The 18,095-nt window shown below is 32.0% G+C and overlaps 1 protein-coding gene across 1 annotated transcript; it reads right to left on the minus strand.

The window, feature by feature from the left end:
* Nucleotides 1-1,497: 1,497 nt before the first annotated feature.
* LOC134715975 (nitric oxide-associated protein 1-like) lies at nt 1,498-18,091 on the minus strand. The gene is made up of 8 exons (XM_063578592.1): nt 17,040-18,091; nt 16,505-16,633; nt 15,337-15,516; nt 13,513-13,724; nt 11,308-11,439; nt 10,975-11,091; nt 2,995-3,115; nt 1,498-1,693 (listed from the first exon to the last, which is right to left on the minus strand). Exons 1-8 carry the CDS (start codon nt 18,010-18,012, stop codon nt 1,518-1,520), a joined length of 2,040 nt encoding a protein of 679 aa, XP_063434662.1. The 5' UTR covers nt 18,013-18,091; the 3' UTR covers nt 1,498-1,517.
* Nucleotides 18,092-18,095: the final 4 nt, after the last annotated feature.

An 18,095-nucleotide genomic window follows, 5' to 3' on the forward strand; every position in this document is an offset into this window, starting at 1 on the left:
CATTTCATATGAGTTATCTCCCTTTCACTCAGTGAATTTTTTTAATTTTTTATCATCATGGAGAGGCATAAGGATTTTTTTCAGACATCAGGATCATTTATTTTTGAAGCCAAAAGGAATTCAGTAAAAGGACTTCATTTTTCGTGGGAATTTGATTTACCCTTATAGAACTCAGGAACTAATGAGTATTTTTTCTGACTCAGTGAGTGAAAGCTTTATTCTTTTTCAAAAATTCTAGTAGCACCCCTTGCAAAACCCTCTCATTAGGCAAGATACCAGTGTTTTCATGGAGTTAGAATAGTCATCATTTTTCATTGCTTAGCTTGACTCAAATGATAAATGCAAAACCAATATTTCTGTGATTTTTTTTTTTTTATTGCTCTATTTAATAAATTTGGAGCATATTTTTTTTTAGTTAAATTGAAGTTAAAAATTTGTCAAACAAGAAAAACAAACAATGAATAATGATCTTAAAAAAAATATACCGGTATTTGAAAATTATGTGCCATCTTTATCTTGTCACATCTAAAAATAGGAATTGAAGAAAGAATGAATGAAAAAACACCCTAAACTTTGTCTATTTGTAAATTTGTTAACATGTCAATTACTTACCCACTTCTGTCCTGGTAGTAAACAAACCATCTTAGTTGAACTTCTGTTCTGGGTCACCTGAGTTCATTCCCTCGTCTCTGGTTGCCTTGATGTTGTACATTTTTAGTTTTCAGTTTAGTGTTTTGTAGACTTTTGTCTGTCATTTCTTTTGGTTTCAAATACCTGGATCACCTAAATTCATTCCTCGTCTCTGGTTGGGTGTAGGTGTTGTACATTTTTTAGTTTATGTATTGTTTTGTATACTTTTGTCTGTCCTTTCTTTAGATTATAATGGGCTTTGCTCATTGTTGAAGGTTGTACGCTGGCCTATAGTTGTTAATGTCTGTGTCATTTTGGTCTCTTGTGGACAGTTGTCTCACTAGCAATCATTCCACATCTTCTTTTTATATGCTCATATACCCCATGCCCCCACATTGTCACTGGGCAAACAAAATATCACAAGAATCCGAAATTCAATGACTCATAACTCCTCCTAAAGATATGATACAAAAATTTCTTGTATGCACATCTACATATTATAACTACAAAGTTTTATGAAATTCTGTTATGTAGTTTCAGATGAGTTGCTCAAACAAACTGTTGCAGTATTATATTTAGACCAAACTTCTAAGTTCAAAGGGCATAATTATAAGAAGAATAAAATTGAAACATAATTTCCTGGCCCATATATTATGTAAGTCCTTATTATCTATAAGGTTTAGTTTTGGTATGGTTTCACAGGGGTTGGATGACAAGAACAAGACTGATGACCACGAATAGACAGGCAGACCGACAGACACTTTCAATATTATTATTTTCTTTGCATTTTTTTGCCTAAAAATCACTTGTTTTGTGTCTTTTTTTCACACACATGCTTGTAGGAGTCATAAAAGTGACAATTCACAGGTCATTGAAATATTTATTATCTAAAGCATTTTTGGTGGTTGAATTCTGTATTCTTGTTTTCCCCCGATTCTCTTTCCTCTGAAAGCCTTGATGTTAGGCAGCAATGCTGGTTCCCTTATATACAGTCCTCTACCTCCCGGTGTGTAGGCTCTTAGTCTTACATCACTGTTATCACTCTTAGTAACAGAAACCCAGCCTATAAATAGAAATAATAAACAAAGGTGATCACTCTTAGTCACAGAAACCCAGCCTGTAAATAGAAATAATAAACAAGGGTGATCACTCTTAGTCACAGAAACCCAGCCCGTAAAAAGAAATAATAAACAAGGGTGATCACTCTTAGTCACAGAAACCCAGCCTGTAAAAAGAAATAATAAACAAGGGTGAACTATCATTTTATATTTCTAGAGAGTAATAAAATGGGGTTTGTGCACAGTTGAACTTGAAAGAAATGGCAATATCAAAAGTTAATCAAGAATGTTTCATGGGATACAAATGATGCCTCAGTTTGCATCTAACTGTTTTAATGAACATAAAGACAAACTAAAGTTAGAGAACACAAACTAAATAATTCAGCGATTCTTCAATTTTGAATGGTGCATAACTCAAGGATGGTTAAAGTGATGCCATCCAACTGTGTTATGTGGTAACAAGCATGATGTAAAAAATCATAACATTTGATTGAAGCATATTTGAGCTGGAGAATTGAATGCTGAATTTTTCTATTTAAAAAGGGGAATAACTCAGAACAGTAAAAGTGATGCCACCAAAATTCCAACTTGATTTGTATTTATTTATTTGAAGTATAAGTTTCATAACATTTGGTTGAGTAAAACTTAAGTAATAGAATAGAAATGAAAAATTCAGGCATAGCTCTGGAACATTTAAAGTGACACATCACCAAAATTCAAACTTGATCTGTGTTTTGTGGTAATAATTGTTGTGTATAAGTTACATAAGATTTGGTTGAGGCAAACTAAAGAAAGTGTGAAGGGTCATATCTCTTAGAACGATTAATGTATAAAACATCTTGAGCTCAACTGAAACAAATTGTATGTGTCTGGTTTCAGGTTTGAACACAAAATGACTAGAAACTGATACATACCTGCCAACTTTTCAAAATGCCCATGGGGTTTTTGCGTGCAAGATGGCTGTCATGGTCTTAAAAAACTTCAAGGGGGCCTGCACATACATTGTATTGTTGTTTTTTTTGGCTTCTTTATACTTTTATAAGCCTACAGTCATTGTAAAATTAATTGTTTTGTTTAAATTGTGGACAAAATTGCTCTTTAAAAATTCAATTTGGGAGCCTACATGGGGGAAATCCCCCGCAAATGGTGACAGTTGGCAGGTATGCTGATATGAACTAGATGCACCATAAAATCATTTCCAAAAATGACCATGTGACTAACAGCTCAACTCCAAATAAAGAAAATCTGATTGAATCATTTTAAATCAGTCAGACTACCTGTGATTGGTAGAAGAAAAAAGACTTACCTAGTGATGAAAGCTGAATATCCGCAATGGCATGGTCATTAGACACAAAGTTTGTCAAATGGTACTCTCTTCCAATTAATGATGGTATACTGTCCAGTCTTTCTTCATCTCCAATAGGTACCTTAAAACAAAAAATAACTTAATACTAGTATAAGATTTAATATAAGAAATAACAGGGGTTCAAATTAAAATTTATTACTTGAAGATCCAGGACCTTTGACACTTCAAACTGAAAGGTCCACAACCTAAATTCCAGGTCCTACTTTTACTAAAAATATTTCCTAACTTAGTAAGATACAAAATTAATGTGCTTTTGGTGTTAATTTTAGCTTGTTTCATTGTCAAAATCACTGTTGTATTATATGTTAAATAATAAATGTAATGTCTTATAAATTTCATAGAGATCCATTCACTTAAACTTAAGTTATTGTCCGGGAACTAAGTGTATGAGGATGCCGATGTGATACAAATATATGAGCACAAAAAAATTTGTGGTCGTATAATAAGTTATGAATTTTTAAAGCTTATTGAAGTAGTTTTTTATGGGCCTCAGGAATGGGATGGTTTTGAAAGCTAATACAGCAGAATTAATTTGACACATTTTTTTCTCAGTATACATGGTATGAATCTTTTTGTATCATTATTGATATCATTCCAAAGATTCAAATTTCTACACGAAAGGGGACAAATATACCTTTTTTTATTATTCTAAAATATGGTAAATATGAGGTAATAATTATTTTCATACACTACATTATATATGTATGTGCAAGAAATCAAAAATCATAAAAGAAAAAAAAACAAAAATAGTCTTGTCAGTCCTTCTATAGACTAGCTTGCTATGTAGTATCGGTTTTGCTTAAATTTGAAGGCTGTCTGGTGACCTTTAGTTGCTTAGACTTCTACATAATTTAGTTTCTGTGATATCTTGTCTCATTTAGAAATCATAAACAGTGGATTCTTTTGTTTAACATGGTATATCAATTTTTGTGGATTTTGTAGGTAGAGGTAAACCACCTATATAAGTATTCAAATAAGTACACATTTTCTGTACAAAATGCAGATTTGGGAAACTCCAAGATAAAATTTATCCTAGAAAAATTACCATTTTCCCCACAATCAATAACTAGAGGCTCTAAAGAGCCTGTGTCGCTCACCTTGGTCTATGTGCATATTAAACAAAGGACACAAATGGATTCATGACAAAATTGTATTTTGGTGATGGTGATGTGTTTGAAGTTCTTACTTTACTGAAAGATTTTGCTTCTTACAATTATATCTATCACGAACTTTGCCCATTAGTAACAGAGAACTATATTTGGTAAAAATTTACATAAATTTACCAAATTAATGAAAATTGTTAAAAATTGACTATAAAGGGCAATAACTCCTAAAGGGGTCAACTGACCATTTTGGTCATGTTGACTTATTTGTAGAGCTTACTTTGCTGAACATTATTGCTGTTTACAATTTATCTCTATCTATAATAATATTCAAGATAATAACCAAAAACAGCAAAATTTCCTCAAAATTACCAATACAGGGGCAGCAACCCAACAACCGATTGACCGATCCATCTGAAAATTTCAGGGCAGATAGTTCTTGACCTGATAAACATTTTTATCCCATGTCAGATTTCCTCAAAATGCTTTGGTTTTTGAGTTATAAGCCAAAAACTGCATTTTACCCCTATGTTCTATTTTTAGCGGTGGCGGCCATCTTGGTTGGTTGACCAGGTCACGCCACACATTTTTTAAACTAGATACCCCAAAGATGATTGTGGCCAAGTTTGGATTAATTTGGCCAAGTAGTTTCAGAGGAGAAGATTTTTGTAAAAGATTACTTTAATTTACGAAAAATGGTTAAAAATTGACTATAAAGGGCAATAACTCCTAAAGGGGTCAGTTGACCATTTTGGTCATGTTAACTTATTTGTAGATCTTACTTTGCTGAACATTATTGCTGTTTACAGTTTATCTCTATCTATAATAATATTCAAGATAATAACCAAAAACAGCAAAATTTCCTCAAAATTACCAATTCAGGGGCAGCAACCCAACAACCAATTGACCGATTCATCTGAAAATTGTAGGGCAGATAGATCTTGACCTGATAAACATTTTTATCCCGTCAGATTTCCTCAAAATGCTTTGGTTTTTGAGTTATAAGCCAAAAACTGCATTTTACCCCTTTGTTCTATTTTTAGCCGTGGCGGCCATCTTGGTTGGTTGACCAGGTCACACCACACATTTTTTAAACTAGATACCCCAAAGATGATTGTGGCCAAGTTTGGATTAATTTGGCCAAGTAGTTTCAGAGGAGAAAATTTTTGTAAAAGATTACTTTAATTAACGAAAAATGGTTAAAAATTGACTATAAAGGGCAATAACTCCTAAACGGGTCAACTGACCATTTTGGTCATGTTGACTTATTTGTAGATCTTACTTTGCTGAACATTATTGCTGTTTACAGTTTATCTCTAACTATAATAATATTCAAGATAATAACCAAAAACAGCAAAATTTCCTCAAAATTACCAATTCAGGGGCAGCAACCCAACAACCGATTGACCGATTCATCTGAAAATTTTAGGGCAGATAGATCTTGACCTGATAAACATTTTTATCCCGTCAGATTTCCTCAAAATGCTTTGGTTTTTGAGTTATAAGCCAAAAACTGCATTTTACCCCTTTGTTCTATTTTTAGCCGTGGCGGCCATCTTGGTTGGTTGACCAGGTCACACCACACATTTTTTAAACTAGATACCCCAAAGATGATTGTGGCCAAGTTTGGATTAATTTGGCCAAGTAGTTTCAGAGGAGAAAATTTTTGTAAAAGATTACTTTAATTAACGAAAAATGGTTAAAAATTGACTATAAAGGGCAATAACTCCTAAACAGGACTTATTTGTAGATCTTACTTTGCTGAACATTATTGCTGTTTACAGTTTATCTCTAACTATAATAATATTCAAGATAATAACCAAAAACAGCAAAATTTCTTCAAAATTACCAATTCAGGGGCAGCAACCCAACAACCGATTGACCGATTCATCTGAAAATTTCAGGGCAGATAATTCTTGACCTGATTAACATTTTTACCCCATGTCAGATTTGCTCTAAATGCTTTGGTTTTTGAGTTATAAGCCAAAAACTGCATTTTACCCCTATGTTCTATTTTTAGCCGTGGCGGCCATCTTGGTTGGTTGACCGGGTCACGCCACACATTTTTTAAACTAGATACCCCAATGATGATTGTGGCCAAGTTTGGTTTGATTTGGCCCAGTAGTTTCAGAGGAGAAGATTTTTGTAAAAGCTAACGCTGGACGCCGGACGCCGGACGCCGGACGCCAAGTGATGAGAAAAGCTCACTTGGCCCTTTGGGCCAGGTGAGCTAAAAATTAGGACCTGTCAAAATAAATGAATCCACAGTATCACTTATTTTCTTATTTTTAAATATAACAACAATCCAGGCATTTACATATAAAAAAACAACATATGGTCACTTCTGCTTTTACTTTATTTCATTCCAATTAAACATCATTACAATCATCATAGACTACAGATTCAAAGTTCACAGATAAAAGAGAGCAGTAATTTAGAATCCTTTTTTTTAATACTGTGAGTCACTGTCAAAGACCTTAAACTGGTAACAATTAAGCTGTTTTCATAGTGAGGCAACTGTCCCTTACTTAAACTTACTTTTATTTAAACACACAAGAAAAAACTTACACAATGCAAGAATATATAGATATACCCAGCACAATGTCATCAAATAATCATAGCCATTTAAGAAACAACCCAACTATCTTGTTAATTACTGCTTATTTATAATATTATATTAGAACAACTTGTACTTTTACAAAAATATGATAAGTTCATTATGTGAGAACAATCTCTATTAATTTAGATAAAACTTTAAAATGTATAATTAGAGGACAGATTTATATTTCTTGATATTATAAAAGATCATAAAAAAACAGTTCCAGGGTGAAGTGATGGTCCTTTAAAATGAAAGCAACTTCCAACTTTATGAGAATACCTTTCATTTTGGCAGAAAAGGAAGACAATACACAGACTTAGAACTGTCCCCCTATAAGATATAACTTTCCCCTACCAACATACTGGGGGAGGGAACAAAATAATTTCCTAGGGTTCATTCTTGCTTTCAGAAGATCACAGAATATAGGTGTTATCACCACTCTACATGCACCTAATTCAGTATTTTGGCAAATTAAGGGCATATTATACAGTTTTGTCACAACAGTGATTATTTTTACAAAAATTAGCATACAAGCATATTTTCACCTGGTCAATTCAAATATGTAATAATAAATAGCTGCACCATGGGCTAGTCACATTTTCAAACAGTAAAGTTCAATTACATCTCAATGTCACACTAGGGAGCTTACATCAATGGTTATTACCTCATTGAACTTTGAACAAACTGTCCAGTGTGTTAGAGGGTCTGCAATGTCACTCAGTAATTAAGAATGCACATGTTTTAATAACTGAGTTTGTAATTTTGTGACAGTCTGTTTATTAAACTATCTTTTCTGTTTATCATTTGTTATGTTTTCTTAAAACTAATGTTATGTCTTAATAAGGCATATTTATATTTTTGTTAATATGGTCTGTTATCAAAACACTAATCAAATCATTCGTCATTTATAGAAAAAATTGGGGTGTACATCTTTTTCTTTGTGCATATACTCATATGTTGTCTGATTATAAATCACTGATAAAAACGGTTCAAAGGAATCAATGTTATTTACTACTTTTAAATCTTTAATTGTGAAATATCATAAGTTCAAAGAGAAATCATGAAACCAGAAAACACATCAAAGTTGCTGTCAGATTCTGAATACACAGTTCCCTTATATGTTTTCTTGATGTATACTCTGTCTGCCTTCTGGAGCTGTAAGACCATATTCATTGTACCCATTTCCAGGATATTGCTAGAGGTGGAAGGATATATCGCAACAGTTTTCATCTCATTCTTATAGAGGTAAGCTCGAATGTTGTCTGAAACCTTAGTAATTGTGTATGCAAACTGATAAACACCTGCTTCAGGGGCAGTAAAAACACCTGTGCTTGGATCATAACCACTACCAATATTTGTCCATACTTTATCAAATTTCACTATTTCACCTGCTGAGTATGTTGCAGTTCTAGTGAGAGAGGCAGAAAAGGCTGGTTTTACTGCAAAAGACAAAACAATAAATAATAATAATGCATTTTTGACCTATCCGCCTACTGATATAACCTTAACTGCACATTTATTTAGATAAACATGCTTATTTCAAGATTTCAAAATCTACTGTGGATTCTTCATTTTCATCTGTATCAATTTTCCTGGATTAAAGAAAATTTGCATTTTCGTGCATATTTGATTTTTTGGTGGTTTTGCTGATTTCTGTGTACAAAACATAAAGAAAGTTTGTAATTCATTGAAAATTATAATTCCTGATTTAATGGAACCTAGAAAACCCAGGAAAATTGGTATCCAACGAATAAAAATGAATCCAAAGTACTTAAAAAACATCCAAATACAGGTAAACAAATAACTTACATGTAAGATGAGATGAAATCTAATATACATAAATACAACGATAAATATTAATTAATTAAACATGATAAAATTATAACACTAAAGATAGTCATTGTTTTTACAAGTCTAAATTATAAAATAATGCAGATGCTTAGATCATGTGTTAACATCGGTGTCAAGATATAGCACAGAAGTTGTTATGAATTTGTAAAGCACAGAAAGGGATACATCAACACTCCTGGTAACGGTTCAATGATTTTACAGCCGGCAGTATGGGACAACAGAAGACTTGTCGGAGTGCCCAGAGAAAACAACTGACTTTCCATAGGAAAACTGACAATCCTAGTCAATTGTGATTGGAGTCGAGTGCACTCACACAAGCGGAGTTCAAACTCACAACCTCAGTGTTGACTGGCTAATGATTACAGTAGTAACTATTTAGACCACCCTGCCACAGTGGCCCCAATTTCCATGGATACATGTATGTGTCCTATAAATGTCATACTGTTTGCCACATTATCAATATCAAATGAAGGCAGAAGATTTTCCAATCATTAAATAAATCAAGATTTAGATTTCACAGTTGCAGTTTCAAAGTAAAATAACTTTGAAAATTGCCAATCATAATTAACTTAGTTACCTTTATTGATCATAGGATATATCCTTTGCTGAATGGTACTGTTCATTGCTGATATGTTTGCCTCTACTGTGTGTAAATCATTTGTAATGCCTACAGTTTTATTCATCAGTGTTTGAATTTGCCCTTCTTCTTTCTGCAGACCATCTTTAATGCTTAAGGTTTCATTATTCAGTGTTCGAATTTGTCCTTGTGAGCTAATTACTTTCTGAAGAAGTGCTAGAAAATCCTGTTTCCTTGCATTATTTTCAGAAATGATAGCTGTCTGCCTATTGTTTGTCTGTCCTATTTCCTGAGATAAATCATTGGCCTGTTTTTGCAAGTTCAAAACAATCTGCAAGTCAGAGACACTTTTCAGTTGTTTCACTTCCTGTAATTCACTTTCTAACTTATCTGATTTATTAACAACTAATGAATAATCACTCTTCAGTTGCATTGACTGTACTTTCAATGTTTCTAAATCTTTTTGCAGTGAATTTAACTTTAGTTTCTTAAGGTCAAACAGCTCATTTTCCAACTGAATTGACCTGTTTACAACAACTGAATGTTCATTCTCTAGTTTTTCAAATTTACTATTAAGTGTGTTAAACTTGATTTCCAAAGCAGCTGTTTTGTTTACAGGAGATGTAATGCTTGAACTGGTACATCCACACAGTTGTAAATGGTTCACATCAGATTGTAACTTGGTTATGAACACCTCTAAATTGCGACGGGATTGGCGTTCCTCTATCAACATGTCCAGCAAAAAATTATAATGTTTATCAGTAATTTGTGAAGCTGGTGTGGATTGCATTAGAAATCCATCACAACTTATCATAAAAAAGAATAGGAAAGTTATTCCTTGAAACATTTTGATCTTAAGTTGACACAGCTGATTATAGTTTGTCCTAACTATTTGAAGTTGTTAAATCTATACTTTTGTTTTAAATAAACAAGGTCTTGAAAAAAAGGTTGAACATTATGGTTTCTAACTACTGAAAATATTTATCATAAAAGTAAACAAAAATATCAGTTTGTTTTTGGCCTATTTATTAAACATTAGATAAGAGAGGCTTCTCGTTAGTCATAAGATATGTTTAAAAGGAATAAACATTAATTTTAATTTTAATTTATGATGTAAAATGGGACCCCAAAAAAAGTATTTTATCTTAAAATTATTTGCAATTTTTCATTTAAACAAAAGTTAATAATACCCCTGTTATCAGTATACGGCGAAGAAGAGATTGGTGAGTAATAGATTTGAAAAAGAAGAAATTTATTTTAAAAAATGTGTTATTTCCCTTTGAACAGAATCAAGTAATTGATAAGTATTTTATCAAAAATTTTACTCTAGGGAAAGTTAAAAAAAAAATCCCTTTGAACAGAAATCTAGGGAAAGGGCTTTAACTGAACAAGGGGAAATGCTAAAATCTTGAAAATCGAACTTGACATGTAACTTCTCATGATAAAACAATATACCAAATATTAAAGCAGGAAGAAAAAATGAGTTGAAAACTGAATTGCGGGACTGTACAATGGATGGACAGGCAGAGGGCAAACCTAAAATCCCCTTCGACTTCGATGAGTTGGGGACTAAAAAGCATCATAGAGTTTAGTATGTTATCATGAAACTTGGTATTAAATTTGAAGAAGCTCTGATTTGCAACCAATATTCAGGAAGCTTTTTTTTCTTCCTGTGAAAAACAGCAATTCAAATTTCAATTCAAACTTACCTGTAATACACTTGTCCCATAGGCTTGATTACAGAAATCATTAGATTTTTCTCGATCTTTATTGTGTAATCATGAACTTACCTGCAAAACACTTGTCCCATAGGCTTTATCATAGAAATCATCCGCCTCTTCTTTATCTTTAATGTGAATCTTTATATTGGAAGTAACATGGACTGTTATAAACACTGGCTTTTTCCCCTATAAAATAATAATCATGTACATATTGAATGGGTTAAATAAATAAACCAACATAAACAGTAAAAAAAGAGATTCGTTAACTCGTGATACACACAGAAACGTAGACAAAATGAGCAGTGCCTTTTCTTATCATAAAAAGTGCCCTGCCCTCCACTGGCACCCTGCCCCTTTTGATTTCTAGCTAGAGCACTGATATATATATATATATATTTTTACCTCAATAAAATCTATTCTCCCCAAGGCTGTAATAAACATAGACTGCCCAGGTTTTAACAAATACACCCTAGGTGGCACCACATCAGTTGGCAACAATTTTATTAACTCAGTGGGTGTCAATAAGTTGATTATCTGTAAAAGAAAATGTCAATAAAACTTAATTGTTAATTCTAATAATCAATACAGTATAAATGATTTAAAGGTTTACTGTAATAAAATCATGACATGTAAATAATACAGTTTACTGTCTACAGACAAAAATAGATTACATCAGAAGTTTATTTTTTTCTTTTCATATAACATGTGTAATAAAAACTTGATTAAACCTATAAAAATTTATCAATATCTCCTGGATTTACACTACACAACCCGAAATTATTTCATGGGTTTAAACAATCTACATACATACCTCAAATTCAAAATTTTAGCAACAACAACAATACAACAATACAAGTTTATTAATACACTCAGGCACATAGTGTGTGCAACAAGAGCAGCATTATGTAGTATACAAAATAATAAATTGCTCAATAAATATAACAAATAAAAAATAACGCAAACCTTTTATCACAACTGGTGAACAAGAGATTCGCAGTATATGTGAAATAAGATAGGATAGTACTAGCGTAGATGAAATTTTTCAAGATAGATTGTTGATAGAGTTCAAGTACATTTGCATTAATTTATATATATAGGCCAGGCTTTTCAAACCGGCTTCGTCAGAACTAATTCTGTTCCGCTTCAGCATTTCCCTTCGTTTTGGTCTCAGACGATTCCATGAGTTGAAATCACTGGTCCGGGTCAAGTTGATAAATGGACATTTATCCGATGAATGATCGGCTTCAAAAATTTGGCTGTTTCTGTTCGGTATTTCCTTATTATCCATGTGTTTTGGTACTCTGTCATCGTTTGTTTTGTACAATTCTCCTGCTAAGAAAAGTTTATCTCTTACCAAAACAGCTTTCTTTCGGTCTTGCTTTGCCTGCTTTAAAATAGGATACAGGTTTTCCTCTTCTTTTCAGTTTGTACCAGAAATTGTGCTCGGACATAAATTTTTGTCCCCTTTAATTTGTGACAGTTCCTCATAACTACCTGTTTATCTTTCAAAGATAAAAACTTCGTCATTATATTTTGTCTTTGCTTTCCGAAACGATGTACAGAAACGAAATTCATATTTTCAATGATTCCGAGTTTTTTGCGAATAAAATCCCTTACAGTGGTCTCTGTATCCTAATTTGGCTCGTGCTTCAATCCAGATATAATGATATTGTTAGTCATTGATCTCCATTGTAACTCTTCGACATCGCTCTCCATATTTGACAATCGGTCTTTGACGCATTTTATATCGAATGTGTATACTTTGGTATCTTTTGCTTCTTCTAACAATGATATTTTCGACACATTTTCTTTGCAGCGATCTATTATTTTATGTATAACTGTACTCATTTGTTCTCCTTGTTCTTTGAGCAAGAGATTTTCTAGCATAATTAAAGCTAGTGTTAAGGATGTTCGTTACTCTGCTTCAAAATAACAAGCTTTTTATAAGACTGCTATAAATTGATAGTATATAAATAAAGAAACTAGAAAAGCAGAAAAAAATTAGGGGTCCGTGTGCTTGTTTTCCAGATATAAGCCATTGAAAATTTAGCGGGAAATATTTCTCTCTATAATTTTCTTACAATTAACATCGTCATCATTTTTCTTTCAAAAACAATGAAAAAATAACAAGGATTCTATAAGATTTTTAGATATGACTTATAAAACTATATGTAATAAAATTATGAAAAAAAAGGGCTTAATGGGCAAATTTTTAATGGGCACTAGATGGATAAAACCAGAGGATTTCACATATCAAAAAAAAAAAAAAAAAAATTATGAAAAAAAAGGGCTTAATGGGCAAATTTTTAATGGGCACTAGATGGATAAAACCAGAGGATTTCACATATCTGACAAAAAATCAAAAACAAGAGGAGCAAACATCCTTAATCTATCAAACAAATTTCTATCATTTGTCTTTTGCAAAAAAAGTAAACAAAAGCCATTCAAAATACAAAATTTTAAATAGTTATACATTCCAATACATAAACAGACTAACCACAAATTTATGAGCACACCATGAAATCAAGTATATACAAACAGTAAAATGTACTAAATAGATACCCACCTAAAAAAATGAAGCATCAGTAATAGTAATGTGTTAGTTACCTGCTTTTCACAAATAACACCAGGTGAATCTAAAAGCCAACGGTTTTGTTGCTGATATTCAACATCATCAAAGTTTATACTAGTAGGTAGATCTAAGAGATGGTCACGCCCACTCTTAGAAACCAGGGAATCATGCTTCATTTCAAAAGTAGACATGTCATATCGAGGAGGCTCTTGGTAGTCTTCTCCAAAGTCTGTTACACCTAAATAGCCTTGAATTAAATATAAACAGTGATGAAAGTAGGAATCTGATGTACAGTAGTTGTCGTTTGTTTATGTAATTTATACATGTTTCTTGTTTCTTTTCTTTTTTACATAGATTAGACCGTTAATTTTTCCGTTTGAATGGTTTTAAACTAGTAATTTTGAGGCCCTTTATAGCTTGTTGTTGGGTGTGAGCCAAGGGTCGTGTTGAAAGCCATACATTGACCTATAATCTTTTACTTTTATAAATTGTTATTTGGATGGAGAGTTGTCTCATTGGCACTCGCACCCCATCTTCCTACATCTATTGAATAAAATATAAACAGTGAGGAAAGTAGACATGTCATATCGAGGAGGCTCTTTTCCAAAGTCTGTTACACCTAAATAGCCTTCGATTTAATATAAACAGTGAGGAAAATTAATTATTTATTGTTGACTTCAATTCATTTTTAAAGATAATAAATCTTTGTGAATCAAAAACATTGTTCTTTTGTGGTATACATCTAGAAAACAAATAAAATATTGTTTATTTACTTTAGATTTAGACATGTTGGAAGACAAAATAATCTTTGCAGATACATGTATGACGAAGGTTTTATATCTACTCCTATATACTAATCATGCTAATACAATGTATATGAAAACTGTTGTTTCTTATTTGTGATTGTAACTATGTATACTGTATTGTTTACTGTGAAAGTACTTTAATTCGTGGGTATCAATTTTCGTGGTTTGAGCAATATTTAAGGAATAACAGTACTGTAGATGAAGAGTTGCCACCGTCAATTGTAGATTTGACGGTCGCAAATGCAGTTTTACTGGCGACGCGGAGCGGAGACAGTAAAACGGAGATTTGCGACCGTCAAATCAAAATTGACGGTGGCAACTCTTCAACTACAGTACTGTTATTCCGATTCTAATGCATTACAAAAAGACAAAAATACGATAAAACTTGAAAAAATGTCTTAATTTGTCAAATAAAAAAAAATCTGCGAAACTTCAGGAATAATTTTGGCACAAAGACGTCATGGCTAAACGTGACGTCATACAAACGAAAACTTACAAACTGGAGGTTATTTCGTTACCTGTACGCTTCAAATTTGGATAAAATTACATTAAAACGGCAAATTTGAGGTAGGTGTTGTTTTATTTTTGATTATATAGTAGTGATCGAACATTTGTTGATTCATCAATTCAAAATGGAGGGTCTCTCCTTAGTTACGCCTGGTCAACTGTGGATTTGACGGCAACTGTTAGCCAATGAAAAAAATTGTTACATCCAAATTGCATTAGAATTACATGTTCGTGGATTTTAGTTTCCTAAAAATAAAAATTGAAAAATTAAAGCCTTTAGAAACGAAGGTTACAAATAGTCTGGATTAAAGGAAATTGCAAAGTAAACATTGACCCGTGTAAATCGTAGTGATAACAATCATTAACCCATGATAAAGTGATCAACAGATTAAAGACCATCAAACGTGTTAATTAGGCCTAAAGAAAACAGTAACATAAACAAATGCTATAAATGTATCTTGAATTGTCAAATAATTCTAACAAAATCAAGCCCAGCATGAAATTATTATTTCCCATACGTACGAGAACTATGACTATATTAAATACCTGACAAAGTTGAAGATTTCCATTGATTCCTTAAGTTTTCCTTTTCTTGAACTATAGATTTCTGGAGATTTCTTTCATCCACTAAAGTCTGCTTGTCTTGTTTTAACCTAGTTTCACGCATTTGCATTCTCCAAGATTTTGGATTCAATATTGGAAATTTCAATGTACTGATTGTTGTTCCTGCATACAATGTATATCAAATTAAAGAAAACAGCATATTGTTGAATTACTTGCATACTTGTGTCACAATGACATTTAAAATTATTTAAAAAAATTGAAGCAAAAACAATGTTCATGACTATAATTACAATATTGTTATTGACCATAAAATTACAATTCAATTCAAACATGATAACATAACATCTTAGTACACCACACGTGAATACAATTATACACACATTAAATGTCATGAAGAGAAGGAGAAAAATAAAACTTAAGATACAGTTAAAAATCTAATCAAAACGTTGATTATCTCCATTAGAACCAAAAATCATATGCCATATAGCACTTTTTTAAAATTTAATAGATATAGAAAAGCCTTATACATGTAAATGATATATATATATTTATTTACTCTTTCTATATGATCTAGGACATATTCTAACTTATTTTTTTACTTTTCGAACCAACACCATCACACACTTTTCTATCAATATACAGTATATTTAAAGCCTTGTGTTTTTGGTGTGTATTTTAGAAATTAAACAGGCATATTTAACCTATAATGGTTTACTTTTTAAATTGTTACTTGGATGGAGAGTTGTCTCATTGGCACTCACACCACATCTTCCTATATCTATATTATTATAATAGGTTTTAATGGCACTTCTAGTTTTACCGACATCCTTTGAGCACATTTAAATTCTCAGATCCTTATATGCATCACATAAAATGTATCCATGCTACAATGTACATGTACAGGTAATATCGAAGAAACCTAGGTTTATTAGTAACTTAAGGGACAATATCAAAGTTATTCAAAACTTTTTTATAGATCATTCTAATTCTGTTTGATATACATGCATTTGCTTAAAAGCATTGTTGGAACTGAATGTTACAAACTTACTACTGATTTAATCAGTCATTTTGATGGTTATCTCCCCTGATCAGATCAACCACTGTACATAGCTATTTATTCTATACCAAAAAGGCAAACATGTGTTCTTACCTGGCCATACTGAAACTGTAGCTCTGTGGACTATTTCCCTCGCTCTAGATTTACAATAATCTGACTGTAGGAGTGCATTAAACAAGGTAGATTTGCCTGCATTTGTATTTCCAAGTAAATAAACATTCCCTGAAAGAAATACATGTAATAATCTTTATATATATAATTAATAACTTAAATTAAGTGATATTTTAGTACTTAATCACATGTAACATCTGAAGACAATTGTAAATGATAGAAGTATATACATGTATTTGCAAGTGTCTCTTCCATACATGTACAAATGTAGCTCAAAATCTAGATACATGTACATGTTGTATTAGTACAAATGTATCTTCTTGTATTTATCCAATCGTAAATTATATAAGTCAATAAATGTCTCATGGACAATCATGCATGTTCATATTCATACCAGAGATCCTTATTTTCTAGGAAAAAACAAAGTTGTAATAATATTGTTAAAAACAATTGCAAACTTCAAGACTCAATTATGTAAAGAACATTTAATCATTATAAACCTGCTAAAGATTATTACCATTGTGTTTCCACTGAACCATTAAATTTGATATTAGGTCTTCTATTCCATACCCTGTTTTAGCACTTATTAGTCCACAATACTTTATATTGTTACCATTAGGATTAAGACCAGCCTCTTTACATTCTTGAAATAAATAACTTTTAATTCGTTTCAAATAGCCAGATGCATCCATTGGAATTGAATCAACTTTGTTTCCAATTATAAATAGTGGACGACTCTGTTTATTTAGAAGTTTAAATAAGTTTGGCATTAAACTGTTTCTGACATCAGTAACATCAACAACTAACACTAAAAGAGCCATCTCTTCATTTATTGTTTCAATAATTTTATGAAATTCTTCCTCAGATGATCTTACATTAAGACATATATTGTGATTATGCATTAGGCTACATTTTTGACACAGACTTCTTCTTAATTGCTGTTTTGTTAGAGACAAAAACCTTTCACTCGGTAAATACCCTGGAATGGAAGGATCTTTACAATGATAAAAGGCTCCACAGCCTTGACAAGTTATATTGCTCATTGGAACTGCAGGATCCGGCTTTCCCATTTTGATGTCTGCATTAATCTGTGTAAAAGTAATATTTTCAGTTTTATCTACATGTATTTGTTGACTAGCTATGACATCCTCTATGTGATCTTCTAATGCTCCTTCAGCATACATCAAAGGATTTTGTTCTTCAAGATCATACTCTTCATCTAATTCATCTTCCAGTTCGTAAATTGTAGAATCGTTTAGCTTTGATGAAATAAAACTTTGCTTTTGCTTCACTTCAAATCCTCTTTCCTTTAACATAAATTCTGTAATTGCAGACATGTTTCTTGATTTGTTAGTTTCTGTAGAATATTTCCGTGATAATGATATTTGTATAAATTTCTTTGTGACACAGTATGATCTGTTTATTTCCTGTAATGTACCCGACAGTTTACAAGGGAGTGAAATGCATTGACTGACATATCTTCCAAACATGTTGAAATCTTCTTTTTTCAGAACAAAACAAAAATTTCACGTTTTTCTTTCTAACGGATCCATTTGATATTCTCTAGACTTAC

This window comes from Mytilus trossulus, chromosome 4 (assembly GCF_036588685.1).
Source record: "Mytilus trossulus isolate FHL-02 chromosome 4, PNRI_Mtr1.1.1.hap1, whole genome shotgun sequence".
NCBI classification, from domain to species: domain Eukaryota; kingdom Metazoa; phylum Mollusca; class Bivalvia; order Mytilida; family Mytilidae; genus Mytilus; species Mytilus trossulus.

Excerpts from the sequence above, each read along its gene's own strand:
- LOC134715975 (XM_063578592.1), bottom strand. The coding sequence starts at position 18,012 with ATGTTTGGAAGATATGTCAGTCAATGCATTTCACTCCCTTGTAAACTG. Across the intron at positions 13,725-15,336 it reads GAAATCTTCAACTTTGTCAG|GCTATTTAGGTGTAACAGAC; the intron begins GTATTTAATATA and ends ATTTAATTCAAG. Across the intron at positions 3,116-10,974 it reads ATGGGACAAGTGTTTTGCAG|GTACCTATTGGAGATGAAGA; the intron begins GTAAGTTCATGA and ends TTTTGTTTTAAG.